The sequence below is a fragment of the Aplysia californica genome, unplaced genomic scaffold, assembly GCF_000002075.1.
Source record: "Aplysia californica isolate F4 #8 unplaced genomic scaffold, AplCal3.0 scaffold00440, whole genome shotgun sequence".
NCBI classification, from domain to species: domain Eukaryota; kingdom Metazoa; phylum Mollusca; class Gastropoda; order Aplysiida; family Aplysiidae; genus Aplysia; species Aplysia californica.
The window spans coordinates 197,548-222,599 of record NW_004797710.1 but is presented as its reverse complement, the minus strand read 5'-3'; the positions used below and the strand labels follow the sequence as shown (position 1 = coordinate 222,599).

Sequence of the window (25,052 nt, the reverse complement as noted above, 5' to 3'; positions counted from 1 at the left end):
CTCTCTCTCTCTCTCTCTCGTTTTCTGCTTATCTTCAGAGATCAGTGCTCCGTCCCCCTTTTACAATGATTTATTTCTTATTATTTGTGTTATAGTAAAGCGCAATAATAATTAATACAAAACCAACTCAAACCTTCTGATGATAACTTTAATCGAAAGACGTAAACAAACAGTCCTATCCAGTGCTCTGTGGGCTTTAAACATTTGCAAGGACCACAGAATTCTACACTGTGGCAAGGAAACTTGAGTAGAGGTCCTTGTAGGAGGGAGCTCTCTGCTTCCTGAAGGCGGAGAATGATTAAGTTTGAATTTGAGTAAAGAGAAGCACATCAACACAAAAACAGTCATATTGGAGAGAGAGAGAGAGAGAGAGAGAGAGAGAGAGAGAGAGAGAGAGAGAGAGAGAGAGAGAATACTTTCAAAACAGGAGGGCTGTCTAAATATTAGACTCTTAATGCCCTTTCCCAGTAGAAAAGGACTTAGAACGACGACAATTCTTTACATAACTCAAGAGTGCCCCATTCAGAATCTGTACCAAGAGCAAGCGACACCTAAATCAAGCAGACAAAGTGGGAAAATAGAGAACCGCAACCAACAGTTCTCTGGCCTACGTGCATTTGTACTCGTACATCTCAAAAGAACCCAACAGATGGAAAAATTCAAAGCTCATAAATTGCACATTCCAAAAACGAATTTTATTGAATATCAACAACAACAGTCAGGTGCAATACAAAATTCAGAAAATAAGGAACTGCAACAAGGACGAGAAGAAGGGAGCGAAGAAAATATAATGAATGAATGAAAATAAAAGGAACATTCTACATTTCTGCGAAGAATAAAACTCCTAACTGATTAATGCAAAACTTGTTCTTATCAACAATGGAAATGATAATATACCCCCCCCCCCCCCAATCCCCGTTTTACCATCAGCTAGTTTACATACTGACTCAAAAAAGTAATGTACTAAGTCAGCATAAAAGTATTGAAGATACTTCATGAGCTCAATAATATTTTCAGCAATTCAATAACACTATATTTTCTAAAAATATCTCCAAGTAGGCCTACTAAGAATGCATAAAGCTAGATGGTGAGAGCAGATATTTCCTGTGGTTAAACATAAAAAGATTATATGAATAAATTCAATACATTTCCACAACATAAAAACTGGGGAGAAAAATTAAGGTAAGGCTTGACATAATCCGTCTAAGTAGCAAGGTAAACAAGAGAACAACAGTTTAAATACACTAAAAATAAATTTAAAGAAAAAAATTAATCAATAAATCAGCCAGCACATGACAGGCGATTAAATCAAATGATGTTCATGGAAAATAAACTTTTAAAAAAAAGGACCAAGCCCATGATATTATTATGTTTTATAATGTCTTTTGTACTTAAAAAGTGTCTTAAAGAGATTATTTTCTTTGATACCCTTCCTTTACAAAAGAAGACTTATATATTTATGTTCTTACTTAATACATGTACAGTCGTAAGGGTTAAGTTCATATGAAAAAATGAGGCTACGGAAATAGGAATGCTATAGACATCATATTGAAAAAAAAAACCCTGAACACTGCAGAGTTCCACAAGGAGATGTGAATGACATTTTTGGAGGTAAAAATGATACTTAATGAGTGGCTGATGATGAAACATGTATTTAATAAAAGAATAGAATGTCTAAAGCAAGGCCTGAGCTGACCAAAACTGGACTGAAAGGATAATCTTATAACTGTATCAAGAAAAAATCAAACCAGTTTCTGACAAGACTCACACTGAGAAAAAAAGGCAATAGAGCAAAATGTTAACACATACAAATAACATAGATAAACGAGCATCCACTCATTCATGACAACGGAGCAATCTTAAGGTAGGAATATTTATAATATATGCAAGTGACTGAAAAGTCAGATTACAATACATGGGACAAAGAAACAGAAAATTCACACCAAAGAGTGTAATAGACAGACTAGAAAAGAAAAAGGTTACTCAGAAAGTATAGAATAGGCAGTATAAAATATTCAGACAAAAGCTTCACTTTTGCAAAGTGGAACAAATGTTATTTGAATATAAAAATGCCTTAAAACAGATTAAGTAACGATAACACATTCCTGAAATACAGATTTCTTAAACTTCTTGTCAGGTCAGTTGGTCCGCGACTGCTTTTTGTTATAATGACAGCAGCTAACCTCCAAACAAGAGGATGATGAACATATCATTCATTACAAAACCCATCATCTCTGAAAGGTTATACTTTCTGAATCAACAGGCTTCATGAGGTACACAAATAAAACATAGAATGCCAACACTTTTACATTAGCAAAAGCGATGAACATAAAAACATTTTTCAATTACTAAAATATTGCCAAGTGGAAATCAGTTAAGGGCTGGTGGGCCACCTGAGGTCTATTTTGGCTATTACAAGGCCTAGAGTGCCCATATTTGCAGTGGAACATCGTGTGTTATTGGGGGTTTTAAAGCAATGTTCAAAAAGTATATCGTGAATCGGTTGCTATGGAAACGGCGGCCATATTGGATTTTGTATACCTTTTTCAATTCCATTTTATTCCCTTATTTATGAACTGATTCACTTCTAAATTGGAATGCCAAGAGTAAATATGTAGCTCTTAAATTTGGCATGTTGAATTTTTGATATATGCTTTCGTTTTTATTTTATGACACAATTGGGATGTGGCAAAAAAAGTATAAAAAATTGAAAATGCATGCTTTCTAAGCCCATAAATCAAAAACTACTTCATTAATCAAATATTCAACAAGCCAAAATTTAGAACTAGGTGTTGTTGGTTTTCTGTGAAAGTTACATTGAAATTGAACAAGAAACAGAGCAGCAAAACTGGATAATAGGTGAAAAAATAGAATTGTGATAAAACAGCCGATACAGGTAAGAAAAGGCTTGAAAACATGTGCTTCCGTAGAAAAACCTGACAAAAAACCCCACAGCTTTAGGCTGTCGCAAGGCTTACATACGTTTCTGGACATTGTCCAGGAAAAGTCCAGGTACTATAATATGTAATAAACACAATTTGCAAAATTTGGTCCTAAAACACGATTTCTAGGTGCCCCACCAGCACACCAGGCAAGACAATGAAATAATTTGTTTGTAACAGGGCACAAGTGGAAAGTACTGAAATTTCATTGCTATCCCTTAAAGCAAAAAAGACTTTCAACCTTCAAAAGAAAGCTCTCGACAGATGCATCATTAATTGTTCTACTATAGCATAAATCATAGAAGAATTAAATTGCTACGTTATGCTCGCTTGTGGCAAATCAGAACAATGAAAACAATATTTAATTTGGAAAAGAATAAGAAAAGGGGAACCCAGAATAGTACAAAAAGAGGAGACCAAACAAAGCCCTATCCCCTTCTCTGGGTGAACAAGGAACCTTATTTTTAATTACAAAAGTTAAAATCAAATGCTACAATTTTTTCTAGTTATCACAAAATACAACTATGGTAATGGCCAGGCGCGGTTCGTCCATAGAGCACGGTCGTGCAGTGCCGCCCAAATTTTTTTTAATGTTCTAGATCTATTACGTAAAACACCCACAATAATAAAATAAAAGAAACCAGAAACAAACACTTGCGAAATATTATATCAAAACAAGGTCCTCACTGGCGCCATAACTGTCATTTCTGTGTCTATAGCGCTGTAAAACATCTACTATGGCATGCCAAAGTCCACGCGCTTTAGCTAAACAGAAAAGGATATTCAACAGCGTAACCTGACCTATAAATCGCTCTTGAGGATAACCCAAGCGATGACGACACTCGTAGCGAGTTTGGCGATACATTAATATTAATAAGACGGCACATCTCAAATGTGCCCCTGCCGAATAGTTCCGAAACGTAGCCCACAGTAGGCAGACAAAAAATAAACACGAAAGACCCTACGCTATTCTTTGCCAATATTATGTGAGCCCCGGAGCAATCCAGCGGAGTGCTCAAGTGAATTGTGATTGGTTCATTGTTTGTCTTGCCACTATTTTAAGTGACTCTGTGACCGTGAACCTGAGGGAGGTGAACGTAACCGTCCTATGAGTTGTGCCTTTGAATGGTTTTGTAGTGGAGTAGTGAAAGTTATTACTTGAGTGTTCAGTTCCAATACAGGATGGAACGAAATTGATGTTTAGCTAACAAACAAATTTAGCACTAGATCTAGAAATCAAAGCGACAAGTAAAAAGAATGAAAATAAAAGCACGAGACCCTCGACCTCACCAACCCAAAGATCCTAAAATTATACAGTCTCTACCTCTGGTCTCTACTATGCCCTTGACTATCTTCAGCATGCGATAGCTTAATTATTATTGTGCATGTCCACTTATAAGCCCCATGAGCCGCCCCTGGTAATGGCATTTCAGCATATGTGGGAAGGGGTTAGTCAAGGATGGGTTCAGAGAGATTTTGAGGGAGGCTGAAAGGGGGGGGGGGGGGATGCGGTGAGTTTATGACTATTGTTAGCTTATCAAGTAACAGTCCAGCCTAGTTGATATACTATCTACATTCAATACCAGTTGTTATAAAGGTGAAAGATAGGCTTCTATCTTTTATTTCAAGGCCTAAAAACCTCTTCGTCAAATTACTGTTGAGCTCAGGCTATGATTTTCCTTTCTCTGAGAGTCATGAAAAGAGTTATTTTTGTAGTCTTATTGTAATTATAAGCCATTTTAGGCTTGATTCTTATTTATGTAACTGCATCACAAATGCAGAAAAAGATTTTCTTTTAAGAGTGAACAGACAAAACTATAAACTTTTAACATTCATGTGCATTCCATTGTATTACTGTAAGACCTGTGCAAATTCCTCACCTGTTCATGAGCAACAATCCTGAGGTCTTTCCCCTATCCGCCACCCGGGGACGCGCCTGGCAGGAGATGACAGCTCCTTCAAGGAGTGTTAAGTAACAACTTTTACGTAAGCACTCCAAGAACCAGGGATCACAGCCAACCATTATCATCCAACCCAACATGTAATTGGCAGCGTATTGGTCTGTCGATGTTCCATGAGTTATGACAATATGTGTCACGACGTGGTGGAATCAGGCGCTTGTCAATTTTGGGGCATATGGAGTTATAGGTAGTATTTTAAAGCTTGTTCATTTGTCTTGCATTTGGCGAAAATAATACCAATTTAGATCTATTTTGAATAGAAGTCGAGATATTTGCCATTGAAGGAGGTGGGGGTAGGTTGATATGAAAGATAAAATAAGTGAGAAAATGGCCACCAAAGTTTGGTGACTTCCAAAGCTTGAGTTTTATTGTAAACTGGGAATTTACATTTTTTGTGCCTTTAATGAACATTTTTCGGTAACATCCACACAAAAATAGTTTTTTTTAAAAATACACAAAAGGTGTTGAGGCAAAAAAAATTAAATCGAAAAAAATTGCCCAATGCCTAGAAAAATGCCGGTTTCTTTGATCTCACAGTTTTGACGAGCGCCTGATTTCACCACGCTGCCTCACATATTTTCATGGAAGTGACTCAATAATTGTTTCCATAGATCAGGGACATCAAGTCAAAGTGAAATATAGAAGAAACATTATTTTGCTGCATTCTAGCCCTCTATGATATGTACGAATTTCACATTTTGAACAATCTCAGCTTTGCATTACACGATGGATTACTCAGAATTTGGATGTCTTCAACCAAGAAAAAGAACTCATCAACTACACAAAGCGTTTAAGAACATGATTTCGATATATGTGTATCGAGTAAGATAAGAAGCATAGAGTAGAGCTTGTTGAAATGAGAGGACTGAAGTAAATTGAAGAAGTACAGACACACAAAGGCAGAACATGCATCAACAAAAATACAATGACCTTGTCCATAGGCAAATACTTATATTTGGGAGAGGCAGTGGAGCATTGCAATGAAAGTTTGAATGGAAAAGCAAATTATGACAATAATGATACACATAATAACACAGAGAATAATAAGAAGTATGAACTGATAGAAACTGAGAGAAAAAGAGAATAAATATGACAGTAAAACATAAAACCCGAGAACAGATAGCTTAAGACAATGTTCAGTTTACAGCGACAAGAAAGATAAATTTATATCAAACATTTATGAAGTGCCACTCAATGTAACATGTATTTATGGAAGTCTCGGGTAGACACTGTGAAAAAAGACTATACTAACAGACAGAAAGCAAAAGGAGAACTTAAGGATGATGAGGGGCAAGTGCAAAATGTAAAATATGAAACATAATACATACTGGAGCAGGAAACTATGTAGTGATCAGACAAGAAAAAACACAGGCTTTTTGGAGAAAAAGAGCAGTCTTCAAATACATGAATGTATATGTTTTAAAAACTGTTTTAAAAAGCAATGACAAAATCAGTCAAATCAAAGAAGGATTCAAACGCAAAACAAAGCAGAAATACACTGAATATATATACACAAGGCAGAAAGCATTTCAGCCAAAACCTTAGAATCAGATGTATTGTTTGTATTAAAATGTTGAGTTAAAATGCGGTACTGAACAAAAAGAGGTCATTTTAAAGGTAGGCTACTCATTGTAGATATGAAGGGGGGCGCAAACCTATCATTTCAAGACTGGATGTCCTGTTGACACGCTCGAACAAAAGAGTGGCTGGAGAGAAGACATTGTGTAAGAGGCGATAAAACATGCCACTTTATCTTACAAAGGTTGTGGCCCAATACAACCAGAAACTCCTGTCGTCAGGACAGGGAACTTTAACCAATTTTTCACGTCTGTGATGTGATTGGTTTATTTATATCTTGAAAGTCATTGGTTTGAAACAAAAACGTTTTTGTTATTGTTTTTATGTTTTGGGGTTGGTTTTTTTTCATGAAAACATTTGTTTAAAAAAGTATTGGCCAATACTGGGCACCACAATGTCAGCCTCATGACTCATGTCCTATACTGATGACTTGAATTTATTACACTTAGAGAATTTTAACTCTCTGTAGTAGGTCAAGGCCTACATGAAAACAATAACAGATGAGAGCCAGTGTTTTGCATTTCCTTTATACATGTCATTGTATTTCCTGGGTGTGCAGTGTCATATGCCATCTGACTCTATTCACGTACAAATCTGAAGAAATATATTCCTATGTACAAACTCTTTTAGTAGACTGTCAAGGAGAAAAGTGGTCATCTTATACATGTGGCTTTCTTAATCTTACACAGTGTCATTCTAATGTATGGCAGAACTACAGGTGATAATCTTATACCAGTGGCTGTTGGTGAGCAGGTTGTACTGTATATAGGGTGGCACTCAAAAGTCAGGAGTTCAATTCCCTAGTGAACAAGTACATAATTTAGTTGAGTATCTCTATCTTTCTGCAAGGAGGATGTTCTCTACTAAATCCCAGCTGACTGAGATAGATAGGATTGGAGCAGCCCACCCTAAAAAGGGTCCACATTGTGCCAATGGAAGCATGAAACATTTACAATCAAACAGAGGACGAGACAACAACAGGAGACTAATTTTACTCTCTTTCAAAAAGGCAAATAGCTCTCAAAACTAAATAAAAATCTACATAAAGCAAAAGAATTATTCCTGGGGTAAAATATTTATCCATTTAGGGGCATCAACATATTCTCACACATTTCATTTTTGGAAGGGAGCGACAAACATGTTTATCGAAGAGAAGCCATCACAATTGCTCGGATGTGACCCCTGCACACTGGACACTCCCGCATTGCAGTGGAGCACTCCTGGCATGCCACAAGGTGACCACATGGAAGGAAAACTACTTTGACCTGGTTAAGAAAAAAAAAAGAAAGAAAAGGTTAACTTTACAGTTTCAAGTAAAAGTTTTAGGTAATTAACAAGCAGAAACCAAGTCCAGACTTTATGTCATTCATACCCTGAATTCAGCTACAGTCAGTAGTAGCCTACAACAAAATAGTGATGCTTTCAGTAACACTAATGAAAAAGAAAAATCAAATGCAATTTCCTGACAGTGGCATTTTCCAATTGTCCTCACAAAAGAAGGCCCTTAGCTTGGGATTTGCTGATAATAATCCTCATATCAAACAGCCTGATTCCACCACGACATGATCATCTTCTAGTGAATTTTCCACAGAATCATCATTTCTTGAACACATTAACACTTACAGTACCAAAGACTCATACAGTTAAAAACCCTCAAGTATCGCACCAGTTTAGAAAGCTGAAGCCATGGCAGATTTTTTTTTAATTAAAAAAATCTTCGTAGCCAAAGACACATGTTTTAAAAATTCACAGAGGTTCATCAATCATTCAGCTATCATATAGTGTGACTTCCTTTGGTATTTACTCCGGTGCAATGGCTCTGTTCGTTGTTTAGTTAAGTTTAGTGCGCCTGTTCGAGTCAGCGACCAAATTTGCCAGTGGTAATGAAAACATAGTACGGCCTGGCAATTTAAAGTCGCTGATGGTAATAAAAGTGTTAAACACCCAACAGCTTCTTTCCCACAGCTGAGTCTTAACCCTGATCAATAACCAAAATGGTAAAAAGCCCAAAATAGGTTGAAATACAATTGTGAGCCAGCGCTGAGAAATAAGGTGCTCGTCAAAATACAGAAATCGGAGAAACATGCATTTTTTCACCAGTTTGGAAAATGTTATCCAATTTTTATTTTTGGGCTCAACCTCTTTTATGTCCATATAAAAACACATTTCCATATGAGTTTTACTGAAAAACATTGATTAAAGGTACAAAGTATGTGATTTTTTCTGTTTTCAAGGACTCTTTAGCTATTCGAGTTACCAGATGTTGGCGGCCATTTTCTCGCTAATTACATCACTGAAACCAAGCAACCCCACCTCCTTCAATTGCAGATATCTTGAGTTCTATTCAAGATAGACGGATATTTATTTCATTGGAAGCAAGGCAAATAAATAAGCTTTCAGATGATACCAATAACTCCAAATGCCCCAAAATTGACAAGCGTCTGATTCCACCGCATCATGACACAATTAAGTTCTGTAGAAGATTCACAAGAAACTAACATAATCACTCACTTATCTCATTAAGGGAAAAGGGTGAGAAAAACTGCAAGGAAGACATTTTCACATCACTCTCACCTTTCATTTCTTTCCTAAAGTTGGTATTATTATCCTTATCTGCCATCCAGCTCTTATACAGCCAACAATAAGAGGATGAAGCACTATGGAATTCAAACTCATCCTCAATACATTCAAACCTTACTCATAGTTCAAGGTTCTTACACATTTTTTAAACCTCATTCAAGCCTTTAAAATGTTTGACCATTTAACAACCACCATCTTTTCAACATACCTCTCGATCCATGCAGATTTTGCAGGTCAAGTTGTTCCTCAAACCCCGATTTTCTTCAATAAGCTCATCTAGTGGGCCTGGAAAGAAGGAACATCGAGGTAACGAACCCAAGAATATGACAAGCAAGGAATATGATTAGTAAGAGAGTGAGCAGCTTCCTGTCACTAGTATCACGATAATAGTAATGTTTAACTAGTAAGCAGAACAGACTAAGACATTAAGAACGTTTTTTTGTTAAAGCTTGAAAGTGCAGACAAAACAAGAGGAAGCAGACAAAACAAGAGGAAGCAGACAATACAACATCACACAGACAAAACAAAAGGAAGCAGACAATACAACATCAAGCAGACAAAATAAGAGGAAGCAGACAATACAACATCACACAGACAAAACAAAAGGAAGCAGACAATACAACATCAAGCAGACAAAATAAGAAGAAGCAGACAATACAACATCAAACAGACAATACAAAAAGAAGCAAACAATACAACATCAAACAGACAATACAAAAGCAAGCAGACAATACAAAAGGAAGCAGACAATACAGCATCAAACAGACAATACAAAAAGAGCACACAATACAAAAGGAAGTGAACAATACAACATCAAACAGACAATACAAAAGCAAGCAGACAATACAAAAGGAAGAAAACAATACAACATCAAACAGACAATACAAAAGGAAGCAAACAATACAAAAGGAAGCGAACAATACAACATCAAGCAGACAATACAAAAGCAAGCAGACAATACAAGACGGAGCAAACAATACAACATCAAGCAAACAATACAACATCAAGCAAACAATACAACATCAAGCAGACAATACAAAAGGAAACAGACAATACAAGAGGGCTCATTTACCACCTAGAAATGACAACAATGATGATGAGGTCACTCGAAGGCAAAGAGCCGGAAAGCACAAAAGAATGATTCCAAGTTGTGTGGTGGAGGGTATGTACAAACATACTTATACTTTTACCACTGTTGTATATCTTTGGCTCCTGGGTTAGTAAAACATTCTTTGAGAACAACCACAGCTGACCAGATATAAAGTTTTGTTTGACCCAATCCTTGCTTTTGTGACCCACAGAGACATGCACCATTCCACACCAATGCAATCTGATGCAGCATCACTCACTGACTCTGTATAAACGCAAAATGAATAAACTCTACTTTGACAGCCCATAGCTTCTTGTGATGAACTCCTGAGCTGCTATTAGTACCTATAATAAGGATTGGGTTACTCTGACTTTATCCTGTCTGTATGTCCTTGAATACATTCCAAACGAAGAAGTATGAGCCATTTTTCACCCACCTCCACTGTCTGTAACATCATTGTTAGACTCCACCGTCCCCCCATCCTGGTTCCGATTCATGTATTGGAACAGCTCCTCTGCTGACAGGGTCAGACCTAGATATTTCAAAAGAAAAACTCAGTGTATGCAAAGATGGGTACAGTTTCAAAGTTTTGACAATCTTGATGAACAAACTCTACATGTGGTCAGATCTGTTCACAAGTCATATCTTCGATGTAACAAAGAAAAACAGCAGACCAGTTTAGATAAATTTATCCCCCCACACACACACTGTAATAAAATGCAAGTTTATCTATGCATAATTTTCCCCCCCCCCCCCCTTCTCATTAGAAGATTGAAAGATAGGATGGACAAAAAAGATGCGATGAATTTAGAACAAGAACAGGAAAAAGATCGAGAGGAAGACCTAAAAGAAAGTGGAAAGATGGCATCAGAGAGCAGATGGATACAACCTTGATACAGAAAACAGGTGATTAAACAGAGTAAAAGCTGTTGTTGGAGACCTACATCCTGCAGCGGATGGACAACCCTAGAAAGATAGATAGTCTAGTGGTTAGGCTACTGTACTCGTAATCGTGAGATTGTAGGTTCGGGCGTTTGAGCTTCAGTTCCGTCCCAGGTTGTGTCCTTGGGAAAGGCAGTAAACGAAATTCCCATTTGGCTCAGGCCTTTTGGAGATGGACGTTAAACTCAGAGGTCCTTCCTCTTCAATAACCTTACAGTGTTGATAGGGGGGTTAAATCCATACTCTCTCTCTCTGTCTCTCTCTGTGTCTGTCTCTCTCTGTGTCTGTCTCTCTCTGTGTCTGTCTCTCTCTCTCTCTCTCTCTCTCTCTCTCTCTCTCTCTCTCTCTCTCTCTCCCTGTCTCCATCAATTCTCTCCCATCACTCTCATCCTGTTTCATTATTTCTGCGTCCCTACTATTCCGTTTGCTTGTGTAAGAGAATTTCTTAGCCTCAACGATTTGCCATCAAAGTTGCCTTCACTGTTTATAGCACGCTGAAGCATTGCCCTGCAGCTTGAAGTCACGTTATCCTTTGGCATTCACGTTCAAGAACCATATTCACTGAAAATGCTCTCAAATTTTCACAGCTCTTTGGACTTTTCCAAAATTTCACATGCAGCGTTCTTGAAATGAATCACGTTTTCCAAGTTTCCACTTGGTACAATCCCTTCATTTCCAAGAACTAAACTCACAACAAGATGAGTACCAGCCATCATACGGGGAGCAAACACAACCATCTATACTGTCCAGAGAAATAGAAATGGCACTCAAAACCAGCCCTAAGTACAAAGCCCCAGGACCAGATGACATCACAATGGAAGCCATATGAGCTTGTGGAATCATCAGTGTACTGTGGTTGAGGCAAATTTTTAATAGAGCCTGGGAGCAAAAGAAATGCCCAGAAGACTGGCAGAAAGCTACAGAGGTACTATTATTATGGAACAATAAAGGCAACAAACATGACTACACATCATACAAAGGCATCACTGTGTTAAGGCCACGCAGAGAAAACATATATGCGAAGATAATAGAACAGCGGATAAAACCCATTGTCGACAGAAATCTGAGCGGAGTACAGTTCGGATTCGGAAAGGGGAGAGGATGCAGGATGTTGTATTCGCATTACAACAGCTATGCGAGAAAACCATCAAACACAACAGAGAATCCAACATCATCTTAATTGACAAGGAGAAGGCTTTTGACAGAGAAAACCATGCCAAACTCTGGAAGACACGTATAGTGTCAGAGGAAAACTGTTACACAATGTCAGAGCTCTATATACCAACAGCAGAAGCTCAGTAAGAAGAAAGGAAGGCAATACAGACTGGTTCAAAGTAAGATCTGGAGTATGACAGGGATGCGTTTCATCTTCCCTCCTTTTTATAATCTATATAGACACAATACCGCAAGCTGCAAACCAAAGAAACCCTAAATGAACTTGTATTTGCAAACGACCAATGTCTCATTCATCCAAACCAACAACGCCTCCAAAATCACACTATCAAACTGAACAACAGCTGCAAGAAATTTGACAAGAAAATAATCACATCAAAAACAGAAGTAACGAAAGTGAGCTGGAATCATAGTCCCCTGAACATCCATGTCAATAGTAAACAACTGAAACTGGCGAAGAAGTTCAAATATCTTGGCAGCACTTTTACTGAAACGGGTCCATAGACAGAAAAATAGAAGGGCAATCTAGAAAAAGCCAGCGTGGTCACCTACCAGCTCGCATCCCTTCTATCTCATCCAAGCATCTCCATGGGCACAAAGAGACAGGTTATCACTTCAATATTTATACTACCATTATGCTACCAGTGCCCGAAGTAAAACCCAAGAAAGCAAATTCCCTACATACGAGATGAAATGTCTCCACAAAACCTTTAACATCACAAGAAGAGACAGGCAGAGAAATGAAGAAGTGAGAACAACTATTGGCATCGAGCCCTGCCTGCATTTCATAGAAAAACAGAAAATAAAATGGTTTTATCACCTGTTACGAACGTTACCTGGCCAACCAGCATTGAAAGCCAATAACACCAAGCACTCGGGCTATAAAGGAAGAGGAAGGCCACGTTAAAGGTAGATTGAGGGAGTCAAGGAAACTCTGAGAAATTATGATATCCAAATTGGAAGACCTGCTGAGCTGGCCTACCATAGAAAACTGCATCTTTCCTAGACGCTTAACGGCAACAGAGAATGAAAAAGTGAAAGTAAAGCACAATTCCTTCATACTCATGGCTAGGGTAAACACTTATTGAACATCCTGCATACAGTGAAACTCAGATTCAACGAAAACTTGGATTCAACGAAACGAGACGGATTCCTAGGGGTTTTTCTGTCTTTTTATTCATTTAAAAACAACAAAACAGCAAACGTGGGCAATCTCGGATTCAACGAAGCCGTGTGCCGGGTGAACAGTCCCCCACTGATGTGGCTTAGTGCAATTGTCTGCCACAACAGAGCACAGCTACTCTATTCCAAAGGGTCATCAATCGTTAGATTAGTATATTGCGTACAATTTATGTAGCGAATCAGAAGCCTTCTTTCACAACAACACATGCGTTGTTGACAAGCGCGTAAGACAAGCCATGTCTTAGAATGCGCCGGGGTCGGGAGAGGTCGGATGGACGGTCAGCACACTTCTGGCTGTTACTGCATGGGTCTAGGGGGGGGGGGGGGGGGTGGGAGCGTAGGCACAAACGTTGCGGGCAAGGAAAGTGAGTAGAGATGCGGGCACGTCACAATCATACCCCCCCCCCCCTTTCCTCAACTACTGAACAAAGATAGGCTAAAAGCTTAGGCATAGACGTAATGAATTGAATACTAGTCTGTGGAACCAAACATTGCTGCCGTCTGCTAGGCCATTCACTGCAACGCAACCTTTTGCTCACATTGATATAACGAACACTTAGATTCAACGAAATTGAGGGTTAGACTGGACGACTTGGTTATATCCGAGTTTCACTGGACCTTATGCGTGTCTACTCAACTGTGAAAAAAAGTACGCTTCCCTTTCTTTTCCTTTTAACCTCCTTTTTTCAGAAATATAAGCATTATCCCCCTCTCTCTCTCTCTCTCTCTCTCTCTCTCTCTCTCTCTCTCTCTCTCTCTCGTGCTCGCTCCCTCCCTCTTTATCTCTATCGCGCTAACACACAGACACACTAACACATGTAGACACACATACAACCATGATCCACACATGGCAAGTATACCCAGACATGCACCAAATCACTACTCACCGGATTCTCACCACTTCTCTTCCTGGCTTGTACAGCGTCTATGAAGGTTTGACCCATGACCTGCCTGATATAGGCACATTTGGGGAAATGGCGTGCGTGCTCAACAAAAGGATTGTCTCCCTGCTCCCAATTCCGGAGCCCCCCTTGACAGAAGAAGCATCGGGTGCTGTCTGCATAACCTGAGGACCAAGGATACAATTAATAATTTTGTATGTAGGAGCGCTACGAATTGTCGATTAATAATATATGATAGAGCAACTGAAAAGGAACCTAAATTATTGCTCTAGTGCCCCAAATAGGAGTCTTTCTTCGGGGACACTTTCAGTGTACAAGTACATTAGTATTCTTTCCTTCTCTCCTGAAATCGCTGCATTTTTGTGTTACTTGACCTTTGGCGTAATTAGATTTATTTTTCTGCCAACTGCTTATGATTGAGAATCAAACGGTATGCCGACTTCTTTTTATAAAAGAACAAATTTATACTTGTTTTCATAACAAGTTTTACCTAACAATGTTCCTTTTTTGTAAGAAATGACTATTTTTTATGTTAAAATCAGCTGACCATTTCAAGAAAGTTGCTGTTTCGGATTTGTTTCGAATTAACAGATTCACAGAAAGCTGAAAAAGTGTGTACGCATGTATGTCGCTACAACTTTGTCTCGAATCGGTGTTGCTTCGACAGCAAAACTGCTTGGCTAAACACGAAAGAATGTCCTGCGTCGAATCAAAATGGGTCTCTAATAGATCAAACGATGTACACACTTATAAATCTACTACAACAACAACAACAAATCATTAAAACACGTAAAGTTTCTATGTTGCCATCAGCCTTCCCATGAAAAACAAGAAGTACGGTAGCCTATTTACCAAAATGAAAATAGGTATGTCGCTCTCTACTGTAAAATAAGACCTGTCTGATCAGATTTTTGCCGCATTACTATTGATCATACTTTAGTTTTAGTAAGAGTTTTACGGCACTAGCAACACAATAAAGTCATAAAGTGCCGAAGATCAGAGGTGTTACAAGAGAGTAACAAACACAAAAAAAGAAGGAGGGGAGAAAAGACGATAGATGTTTGACAGAAAAGAAAAAGCAAACCACACCAGAGCACTCGCCAACCACCCACACTATTGATTATATAATATGACTTAAGGTCTATCTCCCTCAGGGAAGAACAAAGAGCCTTTCAAATCTACTTAATTATGCAAAGTACAGTCCTTCAGATGGGATCCTCCATTCAAACACACATATGGAGATTATTGGGAGCACCGGTTTTATTTCTTTGTTTCGTATTCAATTGTTCGTTTGCAATCTTGTGAGATGGGAAGAGTTAAAATCTCCTGAATAAATATTGGTACGAAAAGTGAAACAATTTTTTAGACAGATTGTGACTATAAGCCGGCCTCTTTATCTTGTCCCTGACCTCCCTTACATCACCCAGTAGTGACAGCTAGGACAGAAGCGGGGTACCCACCAACAAAGAAAAATCCAGCTTTTGCCGCATCCAGCGCGGTGACAGGACTGTCTTCTGGCCACCCCGCGAAAGATTCTAACCGCGAAGCCAATATTGCCAAGTCCTGACGCCGCGGCCGCTCAGAAAAGATGCCAAGTTCCTGGAGGGACATCCTTAGCCCGTTTGTGTTCGCCGCTCCGTCTCCTCGCCTGCCCCTGCCAGTTGAGTCATGACGACCCTGAGAGTCAACGGGCGTGTTCACAGTGTCGACAGCAAACGAGTTCAAGTCACCGTTTATGCTTGACCGGCGAGGCTGGGGACCAGATGCCGAAGAGCCTGCAGCCGTGGCTGGAGTGTTGATGGAAATTGGCGTGGCCGTCATAGCAGCAGTTGTTGAAGATACCCCCAAGGCAGAGGACAAAGCTGAAGAAGACCTGGAGTTGGAAGCACCCCTCCGTCTGAAAGGTCCAAAATCAACACTATCCACATCTCTAACCGGCTCCAAGGCTGCGTCATTATCCCACGACACGGCCTGGGCTTCATGTTCATGGGACGCAGTGATGGCCATCGTATTGGCTAGCCCAGGACAACTTGGGTTGAGTTGTCGGTGTATTTGGTTCACGTTGTCTGTTTCCCGCCAGTGTTTATACCTCCGCAAACAATATACGCAGATAACTTCATCATGGGCTGTCTCGCCAAGGTAAACAAAGCCAGATGCGGCCAGGGTCGATGGAGATTTTGCCAGGTCCCTTGGTGCAGAGTGGAAGGATGCAATTCGCCTTGTCAGCTCATTGAAAATCCCCTCATGAATTCCATGGAATACACTTTGAGTACGATTCTGACCAACTCCGAGCATGTAGATATGTTGGAGTTTAAAACCATTCCAACATAAGGGCAACGGCCGATTGGGAGATAATCGATAAAGCCAGTTCAATCCGTCCTCAAGACTCTCATCCTTTTTCTTTATATTGGAGGCCATTGATTTCTCCTGGGCCGACAAGGCAGGCTTTTTGGAAAGTAGTATAATCTTCAGCGGAAGGTTTTTGCGTTGAGTGAAACTTGTACAATCCATCAATACATCTGTTGGGGTTTCTTTTTCGTTGTCGTTCTGATCATCAAAATATTGACTTTTGCAAGTCTCGGTGTCTGAAAGTGCAATAGCAGGTTCTCCAGTTTCCTCAAAACACAGAGGGAGAGCACTTTGCGCAGTTGTCGTCTCTGGAATGAAAGGATGGTTATCCAAAGAGTCCACCATACCAGCTTCCCTTGGTACTGACTGGGTCTTACATGGGTTGTCACAGTAAGGAAAACCCAACTGTTCTCTTGAAGACGCTAGGTTATTACCCAGGGGACTCACGTCACTTGTGTTTGGAGCAAAGATGTCTTTTCCATTTGGGTCACTCATTTTATTTTCATTCTGGAAACTGGTGTCGTTTTCGTTTGCGTTATACATTTCGTCTTCATCGCGGACACTGATGTCATTTTCGTTTGGAGCACTGATGCTGTGTTCGTCTGGGACACTAGTGTCATTTTTATTTGGGTCAGTGAACTCTGCTTCTTTATGGACATTTATATTGTCTTCATTCGGAAAACTGTTGCCACATTCATTGGTGGCCATGGCGTTGTCGTTAACAATGGCAGTCGAGCAGTCTTCATTCAAGACACATGTGTTGTTTTCCCCAGGGAGATAAGCAAAGTTTTCAGAAGGTCTATCCTCCCTGGCGACTGCAGCAATATGACTTCGCAGAGAGGTGTTTAAGAAGTCTGCTGCAGGTGTGGCCACAAGATTTTCACCATGACCAGATGCGTGACTTTCAAATGAACTGGCGATCAAGTGATTTCCATCACATTTGGTCAGCTTATTTTCAATCTCTTTCATGACAGCAACATCACAAGAGACCATTGTCAGATTATGCACATCTTCTCCCTGATTTTCAACAGAAACCATAGAATCATTGTCAATGGATGGTCGTATTCGGACTCTCTTAAGGCGGGTCGTTTCAACAGATTCAGACCGTACTGCAGTCTCAGAATGGGTTTCAAAATTGATAGAAAGCTTCAATGGGTGACCCTGGCTACTGTCGGTGTGGACTGATTCTGCTGATTCACTCGTATTGTGCTCAAGAGAGTTGTCAGCTTTGGATTCACCTAGGGGGGTAAATGGAGCCTCGTATGTGACCCGTTCACAATGTCCTTGTGTGGTACTTGTGCCATTCTCTATCTTTTCTCCCAAGGCTTTAGCGCATAGTCCCTGAAAACTGCTTTTTTCCTCATCCAACAGTGGTGATAGCGTAATACATCCATCCTCCTCTAGATCTTTTGGATGCAGAGCATCAGCTGTCGACTCTTTACCGAACTTTCCTTCCAATTTGTTGACAGTCTCCTGGACTAAGATGTCCTTATTTAAATAAGGAATATCCAGTTCGTGGATGACTTTGTAATACATAAGTTCTATATCAGACAATGAATACTTAGGTGAACTGACATCTACAAATTGTCTGCCAGCATCATCAGCATCATCACATCTTGGCCCAGGATCAGACAGTTCATTCCCACAAAATAGCTGACTATCCACTTCCAGTCTTTCAGTCTTGTGTCCACCATCGATGGGCATTTTGTCCGTGCCCCTGTTCACTCGGTAAAAGGCAGCACAAATCACTTCTAGCTTGTTTATCATGTCTGAACAAGAACGACTGACCACTGGGAATCCAGAGACATACTGCCAGACTTTGTCAAGAGCAATCTTCTTCCACAAGATGACCTTTCCCATGACTGTCCAAATAACAAACTGTGCTACGGACCTGAAAATCATCCATGCCAGAGAGATCCCAGTCCATATAAATTTGCGCAGAAAGTTATCACACAGTTCGTTGCCACAAAACTGCTTGGGGATCAGTTCATCTGCGAACTCCAACGCCTGCGCTTCGTTCTTATCCCAGACCACATCGCCACACATAGCCGTCAAAGTTTCTTCGTTCATCTTACAGCACTTGTCTTCACTGGAGAGAGGAGGGGAAAAAAGACCATGTAAGATACAAAAGACACATAACAGCTTAGCTTTGTGCAGTCGATTATAAACATGTGTATACTGACAGTTAAAGTTCCATTGGTTCCACCGTCATAACGTTTATACATTTGTATAAGGAAACACAATAAAAATGGACACACTTTTGTACGGTAAGTTTGACAGCCGTTGGCAAAGACCTTTAAAGCGTTACAATTGAGGCAAGTTTTCATCTTTTGTTCTCAGCCGTGAATTACGCATTGTAATTAGGTCGCCTGTGCTGAGAGGATAGTGTCGGGCAGCTCTCTGCAGTAACACACACACACACACACACACACACACACACACACACACACACACACAAAGATAACGTTGTCAACGAAAATTACATAGGCCTATTGTATCGAGACCGACCTAATGCTCACTAATGCATTTCTGTTGTCTCTTCCACATCAATCCTAGAACTCCTCGCCTCCCATGGACTTCTCTGTTTCTGCTTCAACCTGCTCGATGAGTTGCACTGAGGAGTACCAGGCATCAAATCTTCTTAAGTGACAAATATCCCGAAATTTACACTACAACAAAAATGGAAATGATCAGGTCACTTCGGCAGAATGAAGGACGACATAAAGCATTGACGAACCCCCCCCCCCAAAAAAAAAAACCCCAAAAAAACAACAACAACAAAACAACAACCCCCCCCCAAAAAAAAAACAACCAAAAAACCAAAAACAATTAACAACAAACAAACAAAAAAACAAAAACAAAAACAACGCACGGAATGGAGACCAAAAAAACAGGGGGGGGGGGGGATTTAGAGGTACCGCAATAGGAGATTAAAAGTTCTAAACTCCTTGAGGTACCGTAATCTGAAAGAAGATGGCAGGATGACATCAGCAAAGAGCAGAGATGTGGGTACAAACTAGAAATATAAAACAGCTGTTAATTAGATAAGTGGACGTCGATGTTGGAAGTGGACGGACAATGCTTGGAGAGAAAGAAACACACACACACACACACACACACACACACACACACACACACACACACACACACACACACACACACACAAGCACACACATAATGTATGTTGTTGTTATCCATCCAGCAACAGCTGGGCTCTCGCCCTTCTGTCCAATGCCAGGTAGTGATAAGTGCAGGTTTGCTGCAGTTGCTACATAATGTTCCAAAAGAGTGTGACACATAATGTATAAATACATATATCACACAGATGAATGATAATATATAGAATAAAATGTTAAAAAATTAATAGATTAGAACTAGAATCAAAACTATCCAAAGAACGATCAATCCGACCCAATACGTATACTAGGCTATACCTGTCACAATGTAGTCCTACTAGCCTATTTAGCGCTCAGTCACTTATAATATGTCGGCCTATCACTGAGCTGCCGTCTTACTGCACTAGTCTTTGACTAAGGATTCGAATCTCACTCTTTCAAATTAAATCACATCATTGGATCATCAGTCTTCAAATTCCAATGATCACTTATGTGTGAGTGAAAATCGGGACATTTTGGGTATTTACAGCATTAGAGGCAGCAGTCTAACGAATGTGAAAAGACCATAATCCCTGGAAAGTAAAAGAAGACCTCTTAAGATCGAGAATGGCACTGCCGTTTGCTACAGGATAATGTCATGTTTATTCAACACAGTCGTTCGTTGCCAACTGCGAAGTCAATGATAGGTGCGCCTACTGCGAAGTATACTTTATATAATATAAGTACCTATGCTCGGCATCTGTTAGAATTGGGAATTTCCGCATTAAAATGCGTTCAATCTATATAATTCCCCCCCCCCCCCCCTTTTAAGGCTTTGATTTGGAAAACTTTAAACAGGTTCTTGAATAGCCATACAATGAACCAATACTCATCTGCAGAACTGCATTGAAAAGTTAAATAGTGTAGTGAACAAAGTATTAAAAATTGCTTTGAAAGGTCGACAAATTTATGTAGTTATAATATAACCAGTGCTCACAAATCACAATAGATCTATATATTGACTTATATTCTATATAGAGGCCAATATATAGGCCCCTATAGCCATTAAAAGCTTATGCTCAACTATCTAGAGGGGTAAATATTGTCAGCGACTAAAAAAAAAGTAGGCCTAAATGTATTTGAAACAATAAATAACAGCCAACATTTACATTCTAAGCTTTGAGTTAGATGTAAATATGCCTATTTATACATAACACCTATTTAGAAATCTGTGCAGTGTTCAATGAGGGGCCCAGCATAGAGACTGATCAATCGAAGTCGAGGAGTATCTTAATTTTTTATGTTTTGGTGCCTAAAACTTATATATGAAGGATAAATATAAAATAATTGTGAGGCATCGTGGTGAAATCAGGCGCTCATCAAAATAGTGCAAAAGAAGATATTCGGCATTTTTCTCCCCTGTCATAATTTTTTCTAATTTTTGTTTTTTGGCTAAAGACCTTTTATGTCCATATAAAAACACATTTCCATGGGAATTTTACTTTTAAACATTGATTAAAGACTCAAAATAAGTCTTTTTTCAGTTTTCAAAGAATCTTTTAGCTATTGTAGTTACCAAACTTTGACGGCCATTTTCTCGCTAGTTTTAATACTGAAAGCAGGCGACCTCACTTCTTTCAATCTCAAATATCTTGAGTTCTATTCAAGATAAATTGATATTTATTTAATGGGAAGCAAGGTAAATAAATCAGCTTTCAGATGTTACCAATAACTCCACATACCCAAAAATTGACGAGCACCTGATTTCATCCTGTCGTGACCGATATACATGTACATGCATAAATAAATATAACAGGGTGGCTCCCATCTATAATTAGAGTATTAACGTTGGGACTGACGTGATGTCCCTGTTATTATACTATTGACGGGGGAATCACATTTACATACATACTGTACTGTAACAAATGATTTATCAATGGGACCACTTTTAATACATATAGATATCCACTACCAATTTATCAGTTATTGCTTCTTTCTTTTTTAGTGATATTTTTTCTCTTTGTCTTTATCTTCTTTTTAAAAAAAGTATTTTGGTTTCATGGAGGTTGACTAGACTTGACATAATTTGAGGTGTACAGGTAATAATGATGCTCATAATAAAAATAAAAATAAAAATAATAATAATTTTGGATATATAGCACTTACCAGCTCGCACCCCTCCTATCTCATCCGAACATCTCCATGGATACAAAGAGACAGCTTATCACCTCAATATTCATACCAACATTATGTTATCAGTACAAGACTTGGACTTTAAGCAAAACCCATGAAAGCAAAATCACTGCCTGCGAAATGAAATGTCTCCGCAAAACCCTTAACATCACAAGATGAGATAGGCAGAGAAATGAAGACGCAAGAGCAGCTATCGGCACTGAGTCCTGCCTGCCTTACATAGAATGAGAGAGGATAAAATAATTTGTCCACCTGTTACGCATGTCACCAGACCAGCCAGCCTCAAGAGCCTACAACACCAAGCACTTAGCTCTATAAAGGAAGAGGAGGGCCTCGCAAAAGGTGGATCAAGGGTGTTAAGGAAACCCTAAAAAAAATAACATCACAACTGAAAGAGCTGCCGAGCTGGCCTACCATAGAAAACTGCATCTCCCCTCGACACTTAACAGCAACAGAGGATGAAAAAGTAAAAAGTAAAGTAAGTATTAAGAAAATTTTCATTACCCTATCCCATAAATTTTGTGATTCTTTCTGATGCACCTCAAGAAATAAGCTACAAAAAAAAAGTTTTCTTCCACTGTAGTTGTTGAAGATCTCACCAAATAATAAAAAGGTTTTGCTTGAAAAATAATAAAAGGCCGGCTCTATAGCTAGATTTCTCCGAACGCTCAGGAAAATAAACTTGAACTCTATTTCTCCTAACGGTTTCCGTTCTCGAGATTCTTTGGTTATTTACGAATGGAGTGGCCCGCGCTCACGAGTGTGTGTGTGTGTGTGTGTGCGTGTGTGAGTGTGTGTGCGTGCATGTGGGAGTGTGTGTGTGTGTGTGTGTAAAGTGGGAACGGGGGGAAGCGGGCGTGGAGGGATTTTTAAAAAAGTTTTTGCTTTAAAGGTGACTAAATGTAAAATAGGTTACTGCCAAAGTCGAGAATGGAAACCATTCGGAGAAATAGAGGTCAAGTTTATTTTCCCGAGCGTTCAGAGAAATAATTTCAAATTTAAAAAAGCCTGAGGTTTTTTCAACGTCCTCAATTTTGAGATAATAGTAACATAAAATACTTCTCAGTTATCCATCAATGATGATTTGGTATTATTTTACTTTCACGCCCATCTTATGTTCGGCCTAGATCAATTTTTTCGGATCTAGCTGGTATTTGATGTTTTTTTATACCAAATTAACTAACAGGCACAATATTGTGTGGTAAAATTTTGCAGGTTTATAACAAACTGAGGGGTTTCTGGGGGACATGCCCCTCCCCCCCCCCTCCTGGATTTAACCATCCATTATTGTTCCGCAAAAAGGTTTAGGAGTTTCTTAAACAACTGAAGTGAGAGGGCTTTTTAGTGGCCCTGTACTCTGTTACGTGTTCTTCTTAGAGAAAAGAATAGGCAGGCGCTATTTGCAGCGCTGCGTTCTGAATACCTCCAGTGCTATTTGAAACGCCACGTTCTGAATACCTCCAGTGCTATTTGAAACGCCAGTACTAGATCTAGATCTACATCTAGTATCCATCGTTTCTACATAAAAATATTGTAGTTCTGTCTGAATTGTGGAAGTTTTCTTAGTTTCTTGATAAACCTCCTAGGATTTGACTCCTTTTGTTATGACGTTGTCTTATTCCGATCAATATTGGGTAGATCGACTAGATTAGATCTAACAATTGTTTCTGACATTATTTGCAGAAAAGTAGACTAGACCGTTTGGCATCGAGCACACACGCTGTCCATTCGGCCATCAGAACTTACGTCAACGATTAAGCATTAATTATAATTTTACACACAGCGACACAGCGTTTTATTTAGCACTGGCGCTAATCGCTAATCGCAACGCGGCGTTTTGTTTAGCACTGGCGCTAGCTAATCGCAACGGGCCGTTGCAAATAGGCACTTCCAAAAAAATACGCCCGTTTATTGGCCCTTTTTCGGTAGTTCCCACCCCCCTTATTTGATTGAGCCTGACCTACATCTAGATCTATATACGTTTGATTCGCGGCAAGCTAAGATATCAAACCTAACAACTGCAAAACATTAAATTGTAGTAAAATTCAGGGGGGCATGCCCCCCTGAAACCCCCCTACTCTTGGGGCCAATACCGGCGAATAACAAATGCGGGGTGGGAACTACCGAAAAAGCGCCCGTTTATTAGCCCCCCCCCTCCCAAAAAAAACAACAACTAACAAACAGAGATCACCTGCAAGGGGGTGTGTGAAAGTAAAACCTTACTGGATTTAGATCTAGATCTAGATATCTAGATCTAGACTCTAGATCTAATGATTTTATCACATTCAAATCTCTCACCATTTCTCATGAACACTATGCTGAATGAATACAGTGAGAATACAGTAACAAAACATCGTCGATAGAGTAAAATGAAAATTTCAATCAAGGAGCGATCCTTTCCGTGCCAAAAGTGATAAAACATATCCAACAAAAAAAACGTTACAAACCTGGTATTTTCGAACAGTTGTATGAAAAACTTAGCAGAAAATCGTAATCAATTTATGAAATTCACGTCTTGCGTCTTTGTATCAGGCAGGCGAATGCTGATGGTTGTCTAATTGTAGGCTAACATCAGGACCAAGAACCGAAACTGACATTCGGCGGAATCTCCTTTCCTTTGATGGTTAATGGAAAATACCGAAGAGTATTTATAATGTTCAGTCGTCGGCCTGGGATCACCTGTCTTACAAAACAAAACAACAAAAAATAAGTAAAAATAATTATTTCAGGACATTATCAAAAGAGTGGATGCTTAATTTTGAACAATACAAGTTTTCTTTTTTTTAAAAATAAATAATATATTTTTTAAAAATAAGACAAACAAGTCCTCAGAAAAGACATAGTTTTTTCCGTCGCCGGATTTTGGCTACTCCTACTTTTTTATTTTGAACTATAAATAACACCAAAGCCTGTTTGGGAAATCCCGTACAAACTAAGAAAACAAATCTTTGCAAAATAATGTTTAGAAACATTTGGCAATACATACAGTTATTTCTAATTATACATTTATGGATATACAGTCATTTAAAATGTGTTTAAAAAAAATTAATTTGCCGTAAAGAAGT

The 25,052-nt window shown here is 39.2% G+C and overlaps 1 protein-coding gene across 1 annotated transcript; it reads right to left on the bottom strand.

Moving 5' to 3' along the window:
• Positions 1 to 6,787: 6,787 nt before the first annotated feature.
• On the bottom strand, positions 6,788 to 24,597 carry LOC101847984. The gene is made up of 8 exons (XM_035971460.1): positions 24,435 to 24,597; positions 19,219 to 19,313; positions 15,811 to 18,788; positions 14,336 to 14,514; positions 11,786 to 11,972; positions 10,588 to 10,704; positions 9,270 to 9,346; positions 6,788 to 7,746 (listed from the first exon to the last, which is right to left on the bottom strand). Exons 2-8 carry the CDS (start codon positions 19,224 to 19,226, stop codon positions 7,624 to 7,626), a joined length of 3,669 nt encoding a protein of 1,222 aa, XP_035827353.1. The 5' UTR covers positions 19,227 to 19,313; positions 24,435 to 24,597; the 3' UTR covers positions 6,788 to 7,623.
• Between the last annotated feature and the right edge of the window lie 455 nt (positions 24,598 to 25,052).